Here is a 19,721-nt window from a genome sequence, read left to right on the forward strand (position 1 = left end):
TTCAAAGAGTTTCTGTCCACAATGGTTGAAGATAAAACTCAAAAAGCATCTGGGAACAACAAAATGTAGTATTCAAATAGCTCAGGTAAAGAAAAAGGTGGAAGGTGTTTTTTCTCTTTTTGGTAAAGACTGTTCTTCCATTTCCTTGAGCACTTGAAAGTGAGACAGAGGTTTCTGCATGTGCCTGTGTCTGTGTGTATGTTCCCCCCAGACACACACAGACACACACACACAGACACATTGCTTAACTTTCTGGCTGATGCATAGCTCAGATGACTTGGTCAGTCACTTTTCAGATAGCTAGAGAGCAAAGATAGCCAAGCTAAAGCACATTCACCCAGAAAACAAAGAAATGAATACCAAAAGAACCTGCTCTGCATTAAGCATGGGACTTTCTGCTCCTGTTTTCTTTCAAAGCCTCTTTTCTGCCAGTAACAAGCATGCAGAACTCCCACTTTGAAGCTACCTATGCAAAACACCTTCCCTACGGCTACCTTCCTTCCTTGTGCTGTTTATTCACCTGCTGAACTCTGACGGTCTTGAAGGAACTGCTCCTACTTCAGAGGATACCAACATGAGAACCTACTGAGACCTCCAATCTAACCTCTGTGTGGCATGACCTAACTCACACAGACACACTGGCTCCTACAATCCCCAAAACAGTCCAGTTGTGTTTGCAATGCAACGTAGCACAGTGTGTGCTCGTAGCCCAGGTGGTAAAATGTATCCTAGATGTCAATGGACAGGACTGGGCTGGTCACTAGATGAGTGACAGACTCTCTGTGAACCTCTTTTCCTTCCCAAAGGGAAGAGAAAGGAAGTAAGGCAGAGAGACTGATGGGTTGGGAAAGAAAACTACATCAGCTTGAGTGGAAATAATAACAGTAACATGGATGCAAATATATACAAAACCAACATCAAACCCTGCTCCCTGATGGCAGTGATGTCACTGTCACCACTGATGCTGGAGGCAGGCACTGGGGAAGTCCCAGAATGGACTCAATGGCAGACGGGAACCAGATTCAGGAGCTGGATTCAGGAGCACAGGACAAGAGAGTGAGGGTTGTCCAGCCTGGAGAAGAGAAGGCTCTGGGGAGACATTCTCATAGCTTTTCAGTACTTAAAGGGGCCAATCAGAAAGATGGGGACAGAATTTCAATAAGGCCTGTTCTGACAGGAAAAGGGCTGATTGTTTGAAACTAAAAGAGGGAGGTTCAGACTAGATGGAAGAAAATTTTTACACTGAGGATGGTGAAAAACACTGGCCCAGGTTGCCTGGAGAGGTGGTAGATGTCCCACCTTCAAACATTCCAGGTCAGGTTGGATGAAGTTCTGAGCAACCTGCTCCAGTTGCAGATGTCCCTGCTGACTGGAGGGGCTTGGACTGAATAACCTTTAAAGACCCCTTCCAACCCAAACCATTCTATGATTCTATATGCAAATTCTATATGCAGACTTTGCTTATGTGGGTGCTACCCCACAGCAGTGGGGGCTTTGCTGCATCTGATGTCAAAATCATTGGCTGCCCCCAGCGTGCAGCTGTTGGTCCTGCACAGAGGCTTTTGCCATGCCCTAAAAGTGACAGTAGAATCCATACCCACAGCAGGGAATGTGGTAATCCCTTAATGTTTTAGTTTTGCTTGTTTGAAAGGAAGCAGCTCAAGCTATTGAGCTATAAACAGGAAGACACCCTGACTGCACCTTTGACTTCTGCTGTGTAGGTCAAACATCAGAGCTGCTGTGATCTCTCTCTGCATATGCCATCATTAAGGAAAAAAAAGAAAGATCCCAAACCCCAAGCAGCAAGTTCCAGAGTTCTCAAGGAGAGTCGAAACCTGTCCACATCATAGTCAGCAGGTTTCTTCCTTTGGCAGGTTGAGCAAGTTTCACTATATCAAGTCAAGGGTGGAGAGGAAAAAAGATTACTAAAGCTACAGCCCGAGATAAGCGAGAAGATAAAGCTGAGCAGTACAAAGGAGAGAAAATCTCCATCTCTTTTACTTTGCAGCATGGATGTTATCCTGCTTCACAAAAGCATTTATCACCTAGTTTGGGTTGAACTGCAGCAGATGCCAAGGCACATCCACATCCACAACCTCCCTTTCAAAGTTAAACACTCCCTTCACCAAGGCTTCTTTTACTTAAAAAGTCTTCTTTTACCGAAAAAGTTTCCTAACGATAATTGGGGGGGGGGGGGGGGGGGGGGGGAAGGGGAATATTTGTGTTGCACTATCCTCCTTTAGAAGAGTTTGCCTTGATTAGATCTTATATGTAAGGCTGAAAATGCTCAAGCTCAGTGTTTAGCTTGCCAAAATACAAGGAGAACAGGAACAAAGCTGTGCTTAGAAGTTATTTTCCCATTGTGACTATAACAACATATTTTGGCCTGACAACACTGGCATACTTTGAATACAAAGGCCAGGCTCGTAAGTCAGGCTGGCTTTCAGCATCTTACAGTGACAAAGGAAAATGATACGACGTTCATCAGTTCCAAAAAATAAACACTCAACACTCTAAGTTAGAATGCAGCACAATAAAAGAAGGGCAAAATGAGGACATGCAGGGAACATGTTCAGCCACTGATGTAGGTTACAGTAACATGTGCTAGCAGCTCTGAAATGACCACTACAGCAGCTCAGGAGAGAGCCAAAAGTGGATGTTTCATCCACAGCACGTGAACATTTTTAATTTAAATAGATGAGTTGTGGCTCTTAACCATCCTAAAGAGCTGCCCAAGAAAAGCAGACAAGCTTGGGAAGGGGCAGAACCCTGAACCCTGCGCTTCTTACAGAGGTTATTAATCTCCCCAGCATGCCTGTAAGGACAAAGAGACTTGCACAGTATTGAGGGTGGAACACTAAAATGCAACCATGACACACAGGATGAAAGGAAGGAGATAAAAATTTTAGCTTAATGCCAGGGAGGACTCCCTGCACTAAGTGCTAGATAGCCTTGATTAACATCACAGAGAAAGTGGTGGAGGAACTGGTAAAGACTACTGCTGAAAAATGGGAAGAGGAAATAAAGTTTTTTGCCAACCAAGGTCTGATCCACCTCTGAACCGAACTCGGAGCGTTTAAGAGCTGCTACGCAAAAAAAATGCAGCTAACTTGCTACGTGCTCTGCTTTTCACAGCACAGTTGTAGGTGAAAAAGCTCTCCCCATAAACTCTGCCCTCCCCCTCGCACAAGGAATTTCACAGGTGAGACAAGAGAATCCAACTGTGCTACGCCTCTGTGCTGGCCAGCCCTCTCCACAAAAGCACATTTTTCAAGTGCCTGACTGCCTTTCATTCCATTCTCACTGTGAAAATCACCTTCCACTTCCCCTCTTCAGCCACAGCTTTCTTCTCCCCCTAGCTGTCATGTGAATTGGATGACTAAGAGGATACTGCTGAAGAATTCCCCCAGCTTCTTTCCTCTTTTTTCCTTCTTCTTCTATTTTTTTTTTCAACAAATGGGCAGAAAAAGTTTTCAACCCCAGTTCTGAAATCACAGAGCATGATTTCAGAAGGGTGGAAAGGTAACTATTCCACCAGCACAGTAGCAAGGGAAAACTTTGCTCCTTTTCCTTGAAGGAGAGACTTCTGTAATAATAAACAACTGCAGAACTCAAGTGCCTTACTCCTTTCTGGAACAGCGCCTAAGGGAGGTGACTCACTGGGGGAGGGGGGCGGGGAATTGTATGGGGAGAAGAAGGGCTTGTGTCGTCCTGAAGCGACACACAGCCCCTGCTGGTCACATCCCAGTCTTTCCTGCACCTCGAAAAAGACCTGCTGTATTTTGTTAATGCCAAGAGGATTTGCATGTTGATCATATAAGCTTTCTGGAGGTCTTGAAACAGGGCAGCCTCCAGCTTCAATGCCAAAATGAGAACGTGGGCAGGTTTTGACTGGCTGGCTCAAGGCTAGAACAAGGAGTCAAAGCATCCTGAAAGAGGCAACTGCAAGATGCAGCTGCTTCCAGCTCTGGGTCTCACTGAATTAAGAACAAAACCAGGAGCTCCTGCTTTGCATGCAGATAACCTGATCAGCACTGCTTCAGCTCTTGGAGAGGAAGTGTCACCCCTCAGTGTGTGTGGGAATCCCTCATCTCTTAACTCTGGGGGAAAAAAAAACACACTGGAGCTGCACTCCAGGTCTGTGCAGCTGCTGATGTGCTCCACATCCTGAAGCCAAAGAGTCTACCTGGCTCGGAGGCTGGGACAAAAGGAAGGTGTGGAAGAAAGGGTGTATCTGCAGCCTCTGAGCAGGGTCCAGGGTTAAGCCTCTCCCTTCTAACCATGGCAGCAGAAGCACTGCTGGCCTTGAGTCAAGGGAGGTTGAAGCCAGGTAGGTCTGATTAGAAGGAGCAGCATGTCCAGAGGGGGAGCAGCAAGCAGTTTACTGAGGCCTGGTTGGGAAAGTCCCAGCATCTAAATCAAGATTAATTCCTGAGCGCAGGATCCAGTGCATGTATAAACACTCTCCTCCTCCCTCATGTCTCCGTGCCTGTGGAAACAGAGTGGGGAGGCCAATGAATCTGGGCATTATCAGTCCAGAGAGATCATCTGACAGTATTAAGTTCAGGTTCTTGCTTCATATCCCACATATTATTCTAAGTTTCTCCACTTTACCACTAGGTGTACTCTATACTCTGCCATGGCTGCTCCTCATGTCCTCTGCTTTCCAAGCAGGCTGATATAAAAACCAGGGGGGTGATCCTCATGCAGCTGATGATATCTGAAGATAAAGATGCCACAAATCCAGCCATCCAGAGATTAAAAATAAAACCCAATACCTTCCATCCTTCAACCTTACTTAAAATGTACCTTCTTTTTTTTTTTTTCCTTCTCCAACATAATTACTTAAGTTCACCAAGATAGTCTGGGAATGACTGGGCTGGTCAGATGGCCCTAAGGACCATTACAATCACTTTACCTCTCCCACTGTTTTCTCCCATGAGATCTTTCACTGATATTGCTACCTTCAAACAACAGGAAATAATCTCCCAAGGATAAAAAAACACCAAACACGTTTTCAAACATTTACAGGAAAGCATCTCTGTCATTCAAGTCATGACCAAACACCTCTGTTTAAAACAAGCAAACAAACAAACATGTCTGCTTTATCTAAGCTCCCACTTTGTGCCCCCACATCAGAACGAACAAGAGTTCAGGGTGCATCCAAACCAGGTTGAAATTTGGACCATGACATTCCTCAGGCCCCATAATGAAGAGCAGATCACAGAACAGAAGACAGCCTTAAAAATGACACTGATAATGTCTCTATTCAGAGTTATGTCATGGCATCTTTGTCACTGTTTTTATTTCATTCTGCCCAAATTGTCTAGAAATGCAGAACTCAGGGAACTCCTCTTCAAAGCTTCCACCATTTGACACTGTAAGTAAATCCTAAACAAATAGAAAGTGAAGCTGCTGCATTTTTAGGAGCAATCATTTAATAAACTGCTGCTAATCCTTAATAGTCTCACGAATATGATTGGAACTTAAGTCAAAAGTGCAGCAAGATTATATGCTTGGGTTAAAGAGTTTAGTCAGTTGTTTGTTAAATCATGTAGAGAATCTGTATTGACAACATATTTCCAGTGCTAATTACTGCCATAACCCACTTAAAGAGAGCAATACACCCAGCCCTTGCCAGCTGTAATCACAAGAACCAGAGAGATGCAGGTAGTTTTGCATTTCAGACACAATATGTACTTGGACCAGCTTCTGGTTTTGTCTCAGCTTCTCAGCTTGTTTGCTACTGGTATCCTTAACAAAATTCCAAAGTGACCCCCAAAGCCATCAGACGTGCAGGCACACTTCACAGCAAATCAAGAGACATTCCAATACCCAAACCCCAACATTCTGGAAACACCCTCTTACAACTGTGGAGCAATCTCCAAACAAATTTCAAGTACCACCAAATAGTCTAGTGGTAACCAGTGTTGAACACTATAAACAAAACAGAGCTGAAAAGCAAGACATCTCCATGCCTATGCTGGTAAGAAAGCAGTTGCAACACATGCACTGGAAGAGCAGGGTGGGGGAAACAGGTCCTAGGAAGCATCAGAGTGGGGAGCAGCAATTTGTTTTATCATAGAAAATAATCTCAGAATTTGTTTTATCATAGAAAATAATCTCAGAATAATTTAAAACTTTAAGATCATTGAGTCCAACCATCAACCTGACACCACCAAGTCTGGTGCTAAAACATGTACCTCAGCATCACATCTACATGGCTCTTAAATCCCTCCCCTGACAGTCTGTTCCAGGACTCGACAAGCCTTTGTGGCAAGAAATTTTTCCTGATGTCCAACCTAAACCTCTCTTGGTGTGACTTGAGGCCACTTCCTCTTGTCCTGTGACTTGCTACCTGGGAGAAGAGACCAACCCCCATCTGGCTACAAACTCCTTTCAGGGAGTTGTAGTGAGGGAGGTGGTCTCCCCTCAGCCTCCTTTTCTCCAGCCTAAACAATCCCATTTCCCTCAGCTGCTTCTCACACACTTAGACTTTAGTTGCAGGTCTGCAACCAGAGATCCCCCAGGGCAGCACTCAGGCTCTGCAATCTCGACAGCACAGCTGCATGGCTCATTAACTCTATCAGGGCTAAGAAGATCCTGTCCAGCCTTCTCACATAGCAGCATGTGTTGGCATGTGGGTGAAGCAGCCCCCCTGGGAACCGCTGCTGCTCAGACATGCCATGAGCATCCCTCCACATTCAGCATGGGCTATCATGACATCTCCCGCCTCAAGAAGGTTCTCTCAGCAAAGCCAAAATAGAGTAGAGAATCTCATGAGGATGACATGAACAGATTCACTGAGGTGAGCTGGGTGTGCTAAGGTTGCAAAAGCCACCCATGCTGACATTCAAATGAGGGATCAGGAATCCCTTTCCAGTAGTACCAGGCCAGTCTGCAAAGTTAACCGGTGTCAGCTCCCATACCAGGATACCTAAAGATTACACACACATCCACACACAGCATTTTGTGTTTTTATCTGAGAGGGAAGATACTAATCTACAAATCCACAGTGTGGGGGGATCATTTCAGAATAATTATGCTGTATTCACATTTGAGCAACTACTTGCTAGGCAGAATCAGCAAGTTGAAACAGGCTTAGATTGATACAACTGCATTCCCAGCTTGGCTCGAAGTTACTCCTGTTCCCTACCAGCAGCATTGTCAGAACACCTCAAAGGAAAAAAGAGACAAATATTTGCTTGATGATGCTGTGACAGGGAAGTGATTCAAACCATGCCTCCAAAGAGAACCTTCCCAGAGGACAGCAGAAGAAAGCTCTCATTTGCAGTCTGCATCGTCTCACATAAGGGAGGGTAAAAGAGGAGGGAAATGGAGTGTGAGCTTCCCAGTATCGCCTCTCCCAGCTGCCTGCCCTCAGCCTGCATTAAGTTCAGACCTAAAGTAACAATGCCAAGGAGACTTCCCAGTTGTAAGAAACTCGCACACAAGGGACAGTATTTGAAAAAGATACTTCCTTGTGCTTCCTTAAGCTTAGAGACAAAGTTTTAAACTGTACCAAAAACCTGGCCTGGGACATTCTGAACTGCTATCTCCTTTCATCTTTTTGGAAAGTCGTGGTTTCCAGGCACATCCTTTCATCCTCACAGAATATAACCTTAGTCAATGACTCCACTGTTGATTTTTCAGGAAACTTCATGTTTAAAGACAAGTGCTGTTAGATAGTAAAGACAGTTGGAGCAGTTTTAAGTAACATCAGGAAAAAAGGGGAGAGAGAAAAGATACTAAAAGAAGGGGAAATTTTATCCTTAAGAATAAACACAGGATCCAGGTACCACCTCAGCTATGTCTTGCCCTCTCCAAAACCTCACCCCTTTACCAACCAAGCAAACACAAGCCCCAGCTACTTCTCAGACACAGGCAAAGCCCTGCTGCAGTTGCCTCCCTCTCACACTCCCCTGTTGAGCAATCCTGACAGCACGCAGCAGAGAGCAACTTGTTGCGTCACACAGCTCAAGGAAGAAAAAATAGCTGACCACGGCTGAATATCTCCCCCACCCAGCACACACACACGTGTACCAGGATAAGAGAAGCACATCTTTGTGAAAGCAGGGCCTCCACATCGCCCCAGTATCAGCAGTCACCAAGTAACTTGAGGGGTAAGAAAATAAGAGGTTATCACCACACACACACACCACATGTTGTGCAAACTTTTCCCAGCACTGAGGACGGCATCCTCTCAAACAACGTTTCACGTGCTCTGCCCATTTCCTCCGTGCCTGTTCCTGAACGGGAGGTCCTCCTTCCTCAGCACTGCTGAGCTCACAGCATTCTCCCACTGAGCAGAGAAGCACTAGGAAAAGATTTTACGGCTTGTAACAGACCTGGTTAGTCAAGCACAGTAGCTGGAAACAGAAGTCCCCACATGGCTTGTGCTGCTTTACAGGAGTTAGCCAACTTTCACCCACAAGTGAGATTAATTTTGGTGGAGCTTTGACCCTCTTTACCCTTGGTTTGAAACTGTCAAAAAAGACAACACATTGAGGTGGCTTGATGACAAAAATGAAGTTGGCAGTTGTACATCTCTGTTTCAAGACATCTTTCTATGTAGAATCACAGAATCATTTAGGTTGGAATCACAGAGTCAAAGATTGGTTTGGCTTGGAAGGGAACTTGAAATTTCACCTAATCTAACCCACTTGCAGTCAGCAGGGACATCTGCAACTACAGCAGGTTACTCAGAGCCCAAACCAACCTGACCTGGAATGTTTCCAGGGATGGGGCATCTACCACCTCTCTGGGCAACCTGGGCTAGTGTCTTGCCACCTGATGTAAAAAATGCCCTCCTTCTATCTAGCATTAATCTCCTTCTTTTAAAACCATCATCCTTTGTCCTGTCACAAAAGTCCCTGATAAAAAGTCTGTCCTTAAAGATCTTTAAGATCATTGTGTCCCACCATGAAGCACCAGACTGCTGACTCCTAGGATATAGCAAAAAACTACTGAGTGTTTATAAAACTTCAGCTAAGAGAGCAGCCTGGAGAACTCAGTGTGTCTACAGATGTCTTCAGGAAGCAGAAAGCAGTATTTGCATACAGTGCCATTTACCATCCATATAATGACATTGGCACTTTACAGACCGTGTCTTTGACTAAGCTGTGTGCATCACGCAGGTGAGCATCGTGGCTCAAAGCCCAAGGGAAGGGCCCTGGCTAAGGCCAAACACCAAGATTCTCCTTGCCAAGTTTCCCTGAATTCTGATGCTCTACTGGTAACAAATAACCTGTTTTTAAAAGATGGGAGGGTAAAAAAAAAAAAGACTAAGAAACCTGCTGACCCTGAAAGGGGGTATTTCTGCAGCCTGCTGGTTCCAGCATGATGAACTAGAACAGGTTGAGCAGGTTAGATGCTGGGGGGAGAAAAGGTAAAGCTGGAAGACATACAGTAAAGGTGGAACGACAGCAACCACAGCTGCAGTTTGAGGGTTTCCTCATTCTCTTGGCCCCAGAGTCTTTTCAGAGAAGAGGAGGAACAGAACGAGCACACATTCATTGGAGAGGCAATGCAAGTATTTGATGTGCACGCACAACAGGTTGAGCAGAGATTACCTTCACACACAAACTCTCCCAGCAAACTTTCTTACCACCATCATTTTTTACATAGAATAGCCCAACCAAAGTACAAGCTAGAAGACAAATCACCAATCGAAATGCCAACAGAATAACATCTTACTTGTTAACCTTGACAGTTAATGTTCCTGCAAGAATAGTGTCAATGTCAGGCTTATGGCAAAGGCTTAGAAGCACCTCAATGCTCTGCAAAGATCACCTAGTTTTTGTAGTGTTTGCTTTTTTAAAGGCTTCTATTTACTTTATAGTCCTTCAAGGTGAGAAGGGGAGGCAACATGCCCGAGAATACAAGACCTTCAGAGCAGATGATGTTTCTGAAAGGATACTTAGGCAGAAAGATCAAGGTCTCACACTGCCGTACGCTCCAGGACCACAGTCTAATCTGTCAAGTGGCTTGTGTTTGTTTGAACTGTGACATGGGTAACAATGCAGCACTAAGGAACACTCTGTTATACAGAGATTTGTATTACTGCCCGTGAGGAGGGTGGCACAACTCCACTACATCAGACAACCTTTCCCTCAGCACAAGTCGCATCACAAGCCTAAACTTACTGAAAGTGGCACGTCCCCTTTTTCAGACAAAACCCCACCAAAACATACAAATCCACAACCTTGCAATATCCAAGATCAGCCTTAGTGATTAATTAAAGGCAACACTGATGAAAAGCACACTGAAGTTTGCCTTATGTTTAGGTCCTGAAGGGCTCTGGAGATGCAAGTATAATGTTCTTCATTGTGTACACTTGGCTTCTCAAGAACAATGGAGCTAATTAAGGTCTGCGTATAAATCTTAACCCTGCACTTCCTTGCCTCGCTTGATTCTAATCAGATCTCAGCATTCGTGTTTTGGTGTTGACTTCCTTTGCTGTACTTTAATGATAACTGAAGGGGGATACTGTTCAAGGCTACAGGCAGCATGTTACACATCTGAAATCATGGCATCTTTTGACTCTGACAGCTCACAGAGGTGCTGTTGCACCACAGCTCTTTCTGAGTCTCTTACCACTGAAGAGAATTGCAGAGGGGGTTTTGGAGCACCCTATTTATGCATCAGGAGAATGAAGTAAAAGCTTATATAAGGTGTTTCTGAAAGATGAGCAACAGGGGGATAGACAAAAATTTCTGCCTGTGACCATTAAAAATAGTGTGGTCTTCTCATTCTCATCAAAGACACAGAGAAACAGGCTCTTACTGCTATGCTGTTGTTGATAAAGCCTGACACACTCATTCCCTCTCCCTCTTATTTCCGCTCTTTTTAATTTCCTTCTTTCCCTATTTCCTTCCTTCTTTCCCTTTTCCCTCCTTCTTTCCCTTTTCCACTGTTTCTTTTCCCCCTCTACCTTCTTTCCCTATTTCCTCCTATCTTACTTTCTCCATGTTCTTCTTCCCCTACTTCCTTGCTTCTTTCCTTCCTTCCTTGCATTCTTAATCTTCAAAACACAGGGAATTTAGCAGAACATCAAACATTTACTCTGGATATCCATGCTGACACCAGAGACACCAAAACCACTTTTCTCCCCATTTCCTCATCCTTCTTTACAAAATGTGTTAGTAGAAATACAGGAAACACGTCTTAAGTGCAGAGAACACCAAAGCATCTATCACAGCTCACCTGTCTCCTACACCTACAGCCATCAGTTACCAGAAACAGAACTGAGCCCTTTGTGTTTGTCATCCCTGCTCAAGAATTAGGGCACTTGTTTTTGCTGAGGCTTATCTTTCCTAGCATGCTGACAGTGGTTAGATCACCCTCTACATATAAGGACTGCATCTAAAAGCCTGTAATGCAGTCCGCTGTTTCATATTTAAGAGCACTGTCTACCATTTACTACACTGGAATGAAAGCTCCTTAGGAGATAACCAAAGAGACATTTGTGCTGTGCAAGACAATAAGAGGGGGTCTTTTTCCATATATGTGGTGTCAAAATGTCCAGTGTGGCAAGATCCTTGGCTGTTTGTTTTAAGCTTCAAGATCTTGTATGGCCAGTTTCTCAAAGCCGTAAAACATTTAACACCAAATTCCCGTTTGGCCATCTTGGCAAAGCACCAGAAACCTAAATGTGCTCTTCTAAGGCCATTCCTCTCCTCTTCTGGTAAATACCAAAAGCTCCTCATCACATCTGGTTGTGCCCTGCCTCCAAAAACACCAGTCTGAAGCAAATGGCAGGCTGCACATGCTGGACTGCAGAGATCCTATTTGTACTCCGTGGTTGGGCATTGTTATTGCACTGCACCCTCCAAAGCACACAGAAGGTATTGGGAGCAGGCTAATGCCATAAATAACAGGAACAATTCACAGGTGGAATGCAGGGAGAGGATGGATCGAGCCAGATCTGGAGTATGCTCTGCCTAGGGGATATGTGCAAAGTCAAGGGCAGCCTGCACGCATGCCTGCCTGAGGAACACTGATCCATGTCAAAGAGAGCAGAGAAGACATTATAGCATCTCAATCCCTCTGTCTGGATCAGGATCCAACACTCATTTTCCAACCAGCACATTACAACATTCACCACATGTATGTTCTTCATTTCCCAGCAAAGATGACTGATTAAAGCATCAAACTTCACAGGTTATTCTCCAACATGTGCACTTTCCATGTTGCTCAAGAGACTCCTTCAGCAACATATATGTACAGACCAAGTGGGGGTTAAAAACACTTGATTTGAGCTTCAGAACAGCACATACCTGGATAACCAAACCAGCTGCTTGTCCATCCACAGCACATTAAGAAGACAAGTTTGGGAAAATTATCTAGCATTGAAAATAAGATGGAGAATGAAAGTGCCTGCTTAATTAAAAGAAGAAATACCTTCTTTGATAGGACCCTTTGTAAGCATGCTTCAAAGCATAGCTTCTGCGATCCACATCTTCCAATTTGAGTTTCAAAGACTTCTGCATGTGGATGTTGCATGTGGTGTTTTGCATGTGCCAAATAAACCCCAAACAATTCCCCAACCTTTGAGACCTGCTCCTGAGATGGTGCATAAACATCATATCAGCACACCTGAGTAGGATGAAAATAAAATCCATCACAAAGAATTTTTCTAGATATGGAGCAGAAGCATTGAATGGTTTGGGCTGGAAGGGACTTTTAGTCCAATCCCCTTCCACTGAGCAGGAATACCTTACACTGAGAAGGGATACCTTACACTAGACCATTCTGCTCAAAGCCCCATCCAACGCAGCTTTGAGCACTTCCAGTTCAGTCTGGTGCACATCAGTTGTAGACGCTGCAGCTTCTTTTACCACACTGGGGAAATTGTGGCTGAAATGTATCTATTTTCCCTTTAGCCTTTTCAGACTTGCCATACAGCCTTTAATAGCTACTCACTGGAAACTGGTAGGAAGGTCACTCTTTGCCTCCCTTCTGGCATTCCTGTCCTATTAACGTTCTCCAATTGCATGGAGAACGTCTCCTTAGCCGGAAGGAAAAAGTGATTTAAAAGTGACAGGCACAGACCATCCTCAGTCACGGAAATGGAAAAGGAACTGTTGGCAAAGTCTCCTCCTTCCAAGGGAAACAGTTTTGGAGGCATTGACAGTCCAGATGGAAAGCCTTTGGAAAATCTTTAGTAACTGCAATATGTGGATTTGAAACACTAGTTGGTAAATTCCCAGGTCCTTCAGAGCTACAGAAAACTCTTTACACCACCCCTTAACCTCCATCCCCACTCCTCAGCGCTTCCATGCAGTTTATTCTTCTGCTGGAGATCTAAGAATACTCAGTTTCCATTTACTGGGGCCAAGAGAAAGCAACAGTGTCTATCTGCAGTGTAAAAGTGTGAGACTCTGTGCATCCTCAACTGCAGATTTTCTTATGCACTGGATTATTGCTTTGCCATGCCAGTTATAAATTTTGAACTCAAAAATCAATATGATCTAACTCCTTCCCCCAATCCTTAAAATGCCACAAGAAAACAATTCCCTAACCCCCCAAAACTTAGACCCTGAGGGCATGGCCTGAAGTTGCACCAGGGGAAGGTTTAGGTTGGATCTTAGGAAGCACTTCCCCACAGAAAGGGTTATTAGACACTGGAATGGACTGCCCAGGAAGGTGGTGGAGTCGCTGTCCCTGGAGGTGAAAGACTGGATGTGGCACTTAGTGACATGGTCCAGTGGATGTGGTGGTGTTAGGTCATAGGCTGGACCTGATGATCTCAGAGGTCTATTCCAGCCTCAATAATTCTGTGATTCTAATACTGGTCTAACAGAAATCTCTGCAAAAAAAACCTCAGCATTGTCTTCAGCTCTACTTTTGCAGAGTGATTTCTGTTCCTGATACTAGACACTCATGGATCTCACAGTTATCACTGAGACCTTTGCTCTTTCCAACAGAGACTGACCCCACTGGAGGCTCAGGCAGCTCTAAGAGCCCCAGGCTCGTGGTTCCCTCTTGAAAACCCTGGCCAAGAGTCACTCTGGTCAGAAAAGGAAGCAGATTTTAACCGCTTTTTTTCTGAATGGTGCTGCACAAGAGAAGCTTCCCACTCCATCCCTGTTTGCTGTGCCCATTCAAGTTGACTTGCTGCCCAGAAGCCAAGGAGCACAACAAAAAGCACCTGGACTTCATGTGAGAGGTTATGACTCACTTAAAAATGAAGTGTTGCACGTTTTGTGGGAGTAAGGAAGGGCAGCATCAATTGAAGAGGTGAAGAATACATGCAACACTCCCAACACAGATGGATTTACCCACCGAACAGAAGAGCAGAGAAAAGAGTGGCCTCACTTCATGAAAAGCCTGGCCAGTGAAAAGTTTTGCCCACAGGCAGAACAGCACATAAGCTCTGGAGGGTGTTTGCCTGCTGTCACTTAATAAAGTGAAAGAGAAAATGGAGAAAATGGGCACTTGAGAAAGTAACACTGATATTTTTCTAACCCAAAGAAGCAAGAAGTGGAAAAATGGATCAGAAATGTCATCCTTTGCTGGAACAGTGACAAGCACTGCTATGGCACAGTTATTTCCCTTAACAAAACCATTTAATTGGACTGTTTCCCTTTAAAGGTCTTTAAAAAATCTAGATTGAAAACTAACTATAGACAGTGAAATAAGAGCCAGGACAAGGCAGCGGGGGAGAAAAAGAAGAGTGGATGTATGTAGCATGTGCCTACACATTTTTTCCCCCTGACAGACTAACCCCTCTCTCACTCCTCTCTAATGCAGCAAGCTTGACATAAATGGAGTAATACTTCAGGTGGCTCCTGCAGCCCTTCACAGGGTATGCTGATTCTTTATCAGTGCTTTCAAGACCTTCTGCCAAGCCTACAGCTTCTCTCTCTGATAGAATAATAGGATCACACAGGTTGGAAAAGACCTTTCCAACCATTCTCTAACTCTACCAAGTCTGGTGCTAAACCATGTCTCTCTGCACCACACCTCTGTGTGTTTTAAACACCTCCAGGGATGTGGATTCAACCACCTCCCTGGGGAGCTTGTTCCAGTGTTTGATCACTCTTTCAATGAAGAAATTTATTCAAACATCCAACCTAAACCTCCCTTGGTGCAACTTGAGGCCACTTCCTCTCATCCTCTCACTTGTTAGTTGGAAGAAGAGGCAGACCCCCACCTGTCCCCATTCTCCTTTCAGGTAGTTTTACAGTGAGAAGGTCTCCCCTAAGCCTCCTGTTCTCCAGACTAAACAAGCCCAGTTCTCTCAGCTGCTCCTGAAAAGACCTGTTTTGCAGACCCTTCACTAGCCTTTTTGCCCTTCTCTGGACTTGCTCCGACACCTCAATGTCTTTCTTGTATTGAAGGCCCCAAGACTGAACATAGTACTAATGATACTGTGCAACACTCTAGGGATACCACCATGGCTACCAGGGGCATGTTAGAAATCCTATTCTTTGGGCATAAGTCTGTCACTACTTAAGATAGTATAGCACAAAAATAGGAAACAACAAAGGAACTGCACACAAAACCAGGGAAAGAGGGACTTGTGTTATCCAGGCCAAGGCCTGTGGGAGTCATGCACAAGACAGGACCTGGCCAGCAAGTCCTTGCAGAAGCAGTCTGGAATGTGAAGCGAGAGGCATTCAGACACAGCACTGGCAGGCCACTGGACATGATGCTACAGCTAAATTTGAGATGTCTACGAAAGAATTCACTTCATGCCATCTTGAAGTAGAAGTACCTATTTGAGAAGGAGGCACCCAGTGGACAAAACCTTGCGAGCATGTCATAGCAGCAGATAGCAAATCTAAATTTCACCTTGCATTTCTCATCTGCCTACTCCCACATTCACACTTTCCACTTCAGCAACAGGATTCAATATCAGTCTCTTACAGCAGCAAGAAAAGGTTATTCACTGAAAAAAAAAAAAACGGGTGGCACAATTTTGCCAACCAAAACCCTCCCTTGGCAAAGGCAGCCTGATTCAGGGTGCTCAGAACTTGCCTGTCACGGGTCTGGGATTACTCGCCGCAAGCTCAGGAACAGGTTTCTGCCATCTCCTACTGAGCTGCTGTGGTGTGGGGCTAGGCAAGGAGTTTTACAGAGCAGACAGGAACATATCAGATGGAATCAACCTTTAACAGGAAGCCTTTCCTTGATTGAATTTAGGTCCTTTTTAGTGCAGCCAGTAAATACATCACTACACGCTGGTAACGTCAAGCAACATCTCGTTGCAAAAAAAAAATTAAAACCAAACAATCTGCTCATCAGATTCTCATCTTCTCATCTGTACTTACTCCTGGGCGAGTCCCTGAGCCTGGCAGTGCTGGCAAGTTAGCTCCTAAAGCACAGTAAATGTTGCTACAAGGGAAATCTGCAAAAGCAAAGGTGACTACACCAACAACTGACAGGCCTGGAGTTAAGTTTCAGGGTGAGTCTTCCTTTCCTGCTCCTGAGAAAGCAGGAGGAGATGCCTGGTGAACAAAAAGCCAAACCATCCCTGCAAGCAGCTAGGACTGAGGAGTGGGCCACTAGTGTCCAGCCACTCCAGACTCCAAGCAGTGGAATTCACCTTTGGATGCTGACAGTGCTGCAACAAAGAAGGTGCCCTGCCTTCCTCGGGCAGAGTAATGACTCAGTCTGGCAACACCTCTGGTCAGATGAGTCAGAGGAGTGATTTATTCAGTGCCCAAGGCCCCTATCTCCTCTGAACCTGTTTGCATCTTCCCTTCTCATTTTATATCTCTGTCCAATCCTTTCCAATGCTAATCAAGTGTAAGTTAAATAAATATGGAATTACAAAACTGCATTCCCTGCCATTTCTCTCTCTTTTCACCGGTTTAACCTAGACATCATGACATAGAATAAGCAAAGCTCAAAGAAGGTATTGCTTCCTTCACGTGACATTATGTTATCTTCCCTATTGTCACCAAAATCACCCCTTTGAGTCCACCTATAGCACACTCTTTGGAAAATGACTGGTAATAATCAAGGAAACAAGATCTCTTCCCTCCCACACTGTCTGTAACCATCACTCTTGTCACTTTGCTTATTAGCCATATTCCATTCCCTCACCTGTCTTGCAGTTTCTTTGTATGCTGTAAATTCTTTGATATAGGGACTAAAGCTGTGTGGGAATTCACAAAGTTAATCAGCTCTGAAGTGTTCCACCCATGCAAATAAATGAATCCTGGATTGGGGGATGAGAGACGAGAAGGAACATCCATGGGATTTAATGTTTTGTTTTCCCCAGTTGACAACTGCACAAATTGCTACATCCCAAAGGAAGAAACTACACAACACGCATTTAGTAACTTGGGTTACAGAGAATTTCCCAGATCTCTAGTGTGGGGAGTTGTCTGCAGTACAGCAAGTAGTGATGGATGCACTTAAAAAACAAGATCCATTATTCTGAAGAAACATCTTCACGATGGCACGTGGATACCTAACGACAGAAAACATCAGCACAGATGTTCCAGTACAACCATTTGCATCCACAACTCTGAAGCTACAAAATGAGAAGCTCCTGTACAGCTTGGCTATCTATTTTTGTCCTCTGAGAAAAATCCATCCCATTTGTCAAGACAATAATATGAACAAAGCCAAAAAAGCAATACTTATGGACAACTCTTGGTAACGTGTGACAAGCTAGAAAACCTTTCTCAGTTCTGACTTCCCCCCACAACATAAGCATCCAGGTCATTGTATAAGTATGTGTGTCGTGCCATACTCTTAGATCACATATAGTCCATGTTTTCTGCCAAATTAAGTGCCTTTAGTGAGCCTGCAAGTCCTTTCAAGGTAATAAAACAGCCTCCTATACTGTAATTCTTTTCCAGACTGCTGGGTCATAGTCAGCACTCACCTGTGCATGTTGCCATTGGTGGTGAAGGACTGTCCACATACTGAACATTTATAAGGCCTTTCACCTGAGTGCACCAGCATGTGGCGATCAAGGGAGCTCGCTGAGCTCAGAGACTTTCCACAGATGCTGCAGGAATGGTCTGTCCCTCCAGTGTCAGTGTTATGCTAGAGAAAGCAATGATTTGTGTTCATTGAATGCCCTTTCTGAAGTGCCAGCAAATTATTAGTGAGAGCTACAAACATCTTAAAGAGCTACTTAAAGGCACGAGACCTTATATCAAGGTGGGCCCAGAATATACCTCTCCTCCCCAGCCCTCCCCTCTCAACTTCACCCCCACCCTTCATTTTTAACTCCATAAGGCACTACCACAAGCAGCTGTTTTCATATAGTAGCTGTTCCACACAGCCTGCAATGCCCACCACATGAGCATTTCTACTGGGTGTGCAGCAGAAGGGGACAGGAAGTGACCCAGCAGCAACCCACCAGACAAAAGGTACTTTGGGATACTGTAAGCTGAGCAGTGGTTTGGGGCTGGCTAAGGGGCCAAACAGAAAGAGGATGTAAATACAAACTTCATGTCAGAAAAGACACTTAAAAACAAATACTCCTTAAAGATACTAATTTCAAACTGACTGTGTGGTAAGGAAACAGAAGTAAATTGCTTCTGAGTGAACATGCAGACTTGTGTGGCCATACACACAGCCAAAATGTGGCCATTAGCTGCTGTGCTGTATGTACCATCCTCCTTCTTACTTGCATTCAGACTTGAAGATTTCTTCATGCACTAAAAAAAACCCAAAGTCAGAAGAGTTGGAAAATAACAAAATTGACAGTTACAGCTCAGGAGGGAAAAATGAAGTAGTGACTAGTAGACTCAAGAGTGGTGAACCACAACCTGAGCATCCAAAGCAGAAACTCTTGACACGAAAAAAGGCCAAACCTTCTTATACAGTATGCATATATTGCAAGAGGAGCAAGAAGAGGCCTGTAGCTGACCAGAAAAAAAAGGCACAATCTATTAAAAAAAAGTGTATTTCTTATTCTGCCTCCTCAAACTGTTACATCCTGAGACACTCTTCTACGCTGAGATGATTGAAAAACGTTGTCTTCCTCTTTCTTAACTTGCATGACCAGTGAAGAGATCTGTACTCAAGGCCTCATGACGTTCATCCAGATCCCTGGGACTCCTTAAGCTATGCACAACAGGACATACATCCTTGTTGGAGTCACTGTGATATGGGTGGGGGGAAAGTGTTGGGGAAGGAAGGGAGGAAAATATCCCACTTTGGGCTGGGTTTTTGTGTTTTGTTTCGTGTGTTTTGTTTTCTTTTTAAGAAAATACAAGCACAGGAGGCTAAAAAAAAAAAGAAAAGGCAAAACAATTGAATAAAGTTATAAAGAAAGCGTTTCTGGTTTGCACATGTTTTTTTTCACCACAGCAAAATGCAAGCCAGACATTTAATAACAAAGTCAGGAATCGAGAGCCTGTACTCCACGTACCTGACGAATGTGCATAGTTAACTGGTGCTGTGTAGTGCAAATCTTTTCACAGAGAGGACAGGTATAGGAAGACTTCTCTTCTTTTGTTTCCTGTGAGGAAAAAACAAAACCAATCAGAAGGAATATTGATATAGAAACAACTCAAAAGCTGATACTGGAGGGGATTTTAAAAGTATTACACATCCTAAAGTACCACTGCTAACATAACTTGCATGCACACATTTATCATCCTGAGAGATCCCTCAAGGAAGTTTCAGAAACTTCTGAATTTCTACACAAGGATGGTTTCAACTACTCCAGAAGAGCAGCAGCTGGTTTAACAGCACATGCATCCTCAGCAGTAGCAGTTTAGGACAGGAACTGAAGGCAATTATTG

At 44.3% G+C, this 19,721-nt stretch overlaps 1 protein-coding gene across 9 annotated transcripts in view; it reads right to left on the reverse strand.

Moving 5' to 3' along the window:
- RREB1 (ras responsive element binding protein 1) overlaps positions 1-19,721 on the reverse strand; it is a 144,832-nt gene that overhangs the window by 52,170 nt on the left and 72,941 nt on the right. For all 9 annotated transcript variants that reach the window (XM_068162987.1, XM_068162992.1, XM_068162994.1 and 6 more), the window contains 2 exons: positions 19,346-19,435; positions 17,846-18,009 (listed from right to left, as the gene is read on the reverse strand). In XM_068162987.1, the coding sequence (XP_068019088.1) occupies positions 17,846-18,009; positions 19,346-19,435 (254 nt within the window). The remainder of the gene's footprint in view (positions 1-17,845; positions 18,010-19,345; positions 19,436-19,721) is intronic.

The sequence above is a fragment of the Melanerpes formicivorus genome, unplaced genomic scaffold, assembly GCF_026170545.1.
Source record: "Melanerpes formicivorus ecotype bairdi unplaced genomic scaffold, bMelFor1.0.p_v2 SCAF_69, whole genome shotgun sequence".
Classification (NCBI taxonomy): domain Eukaryota; kingdom Metazoa; phylum Chordata; class Aves; order Piciformes; family Picidae; genus Melanerpes; species Melanerpes formicivorus.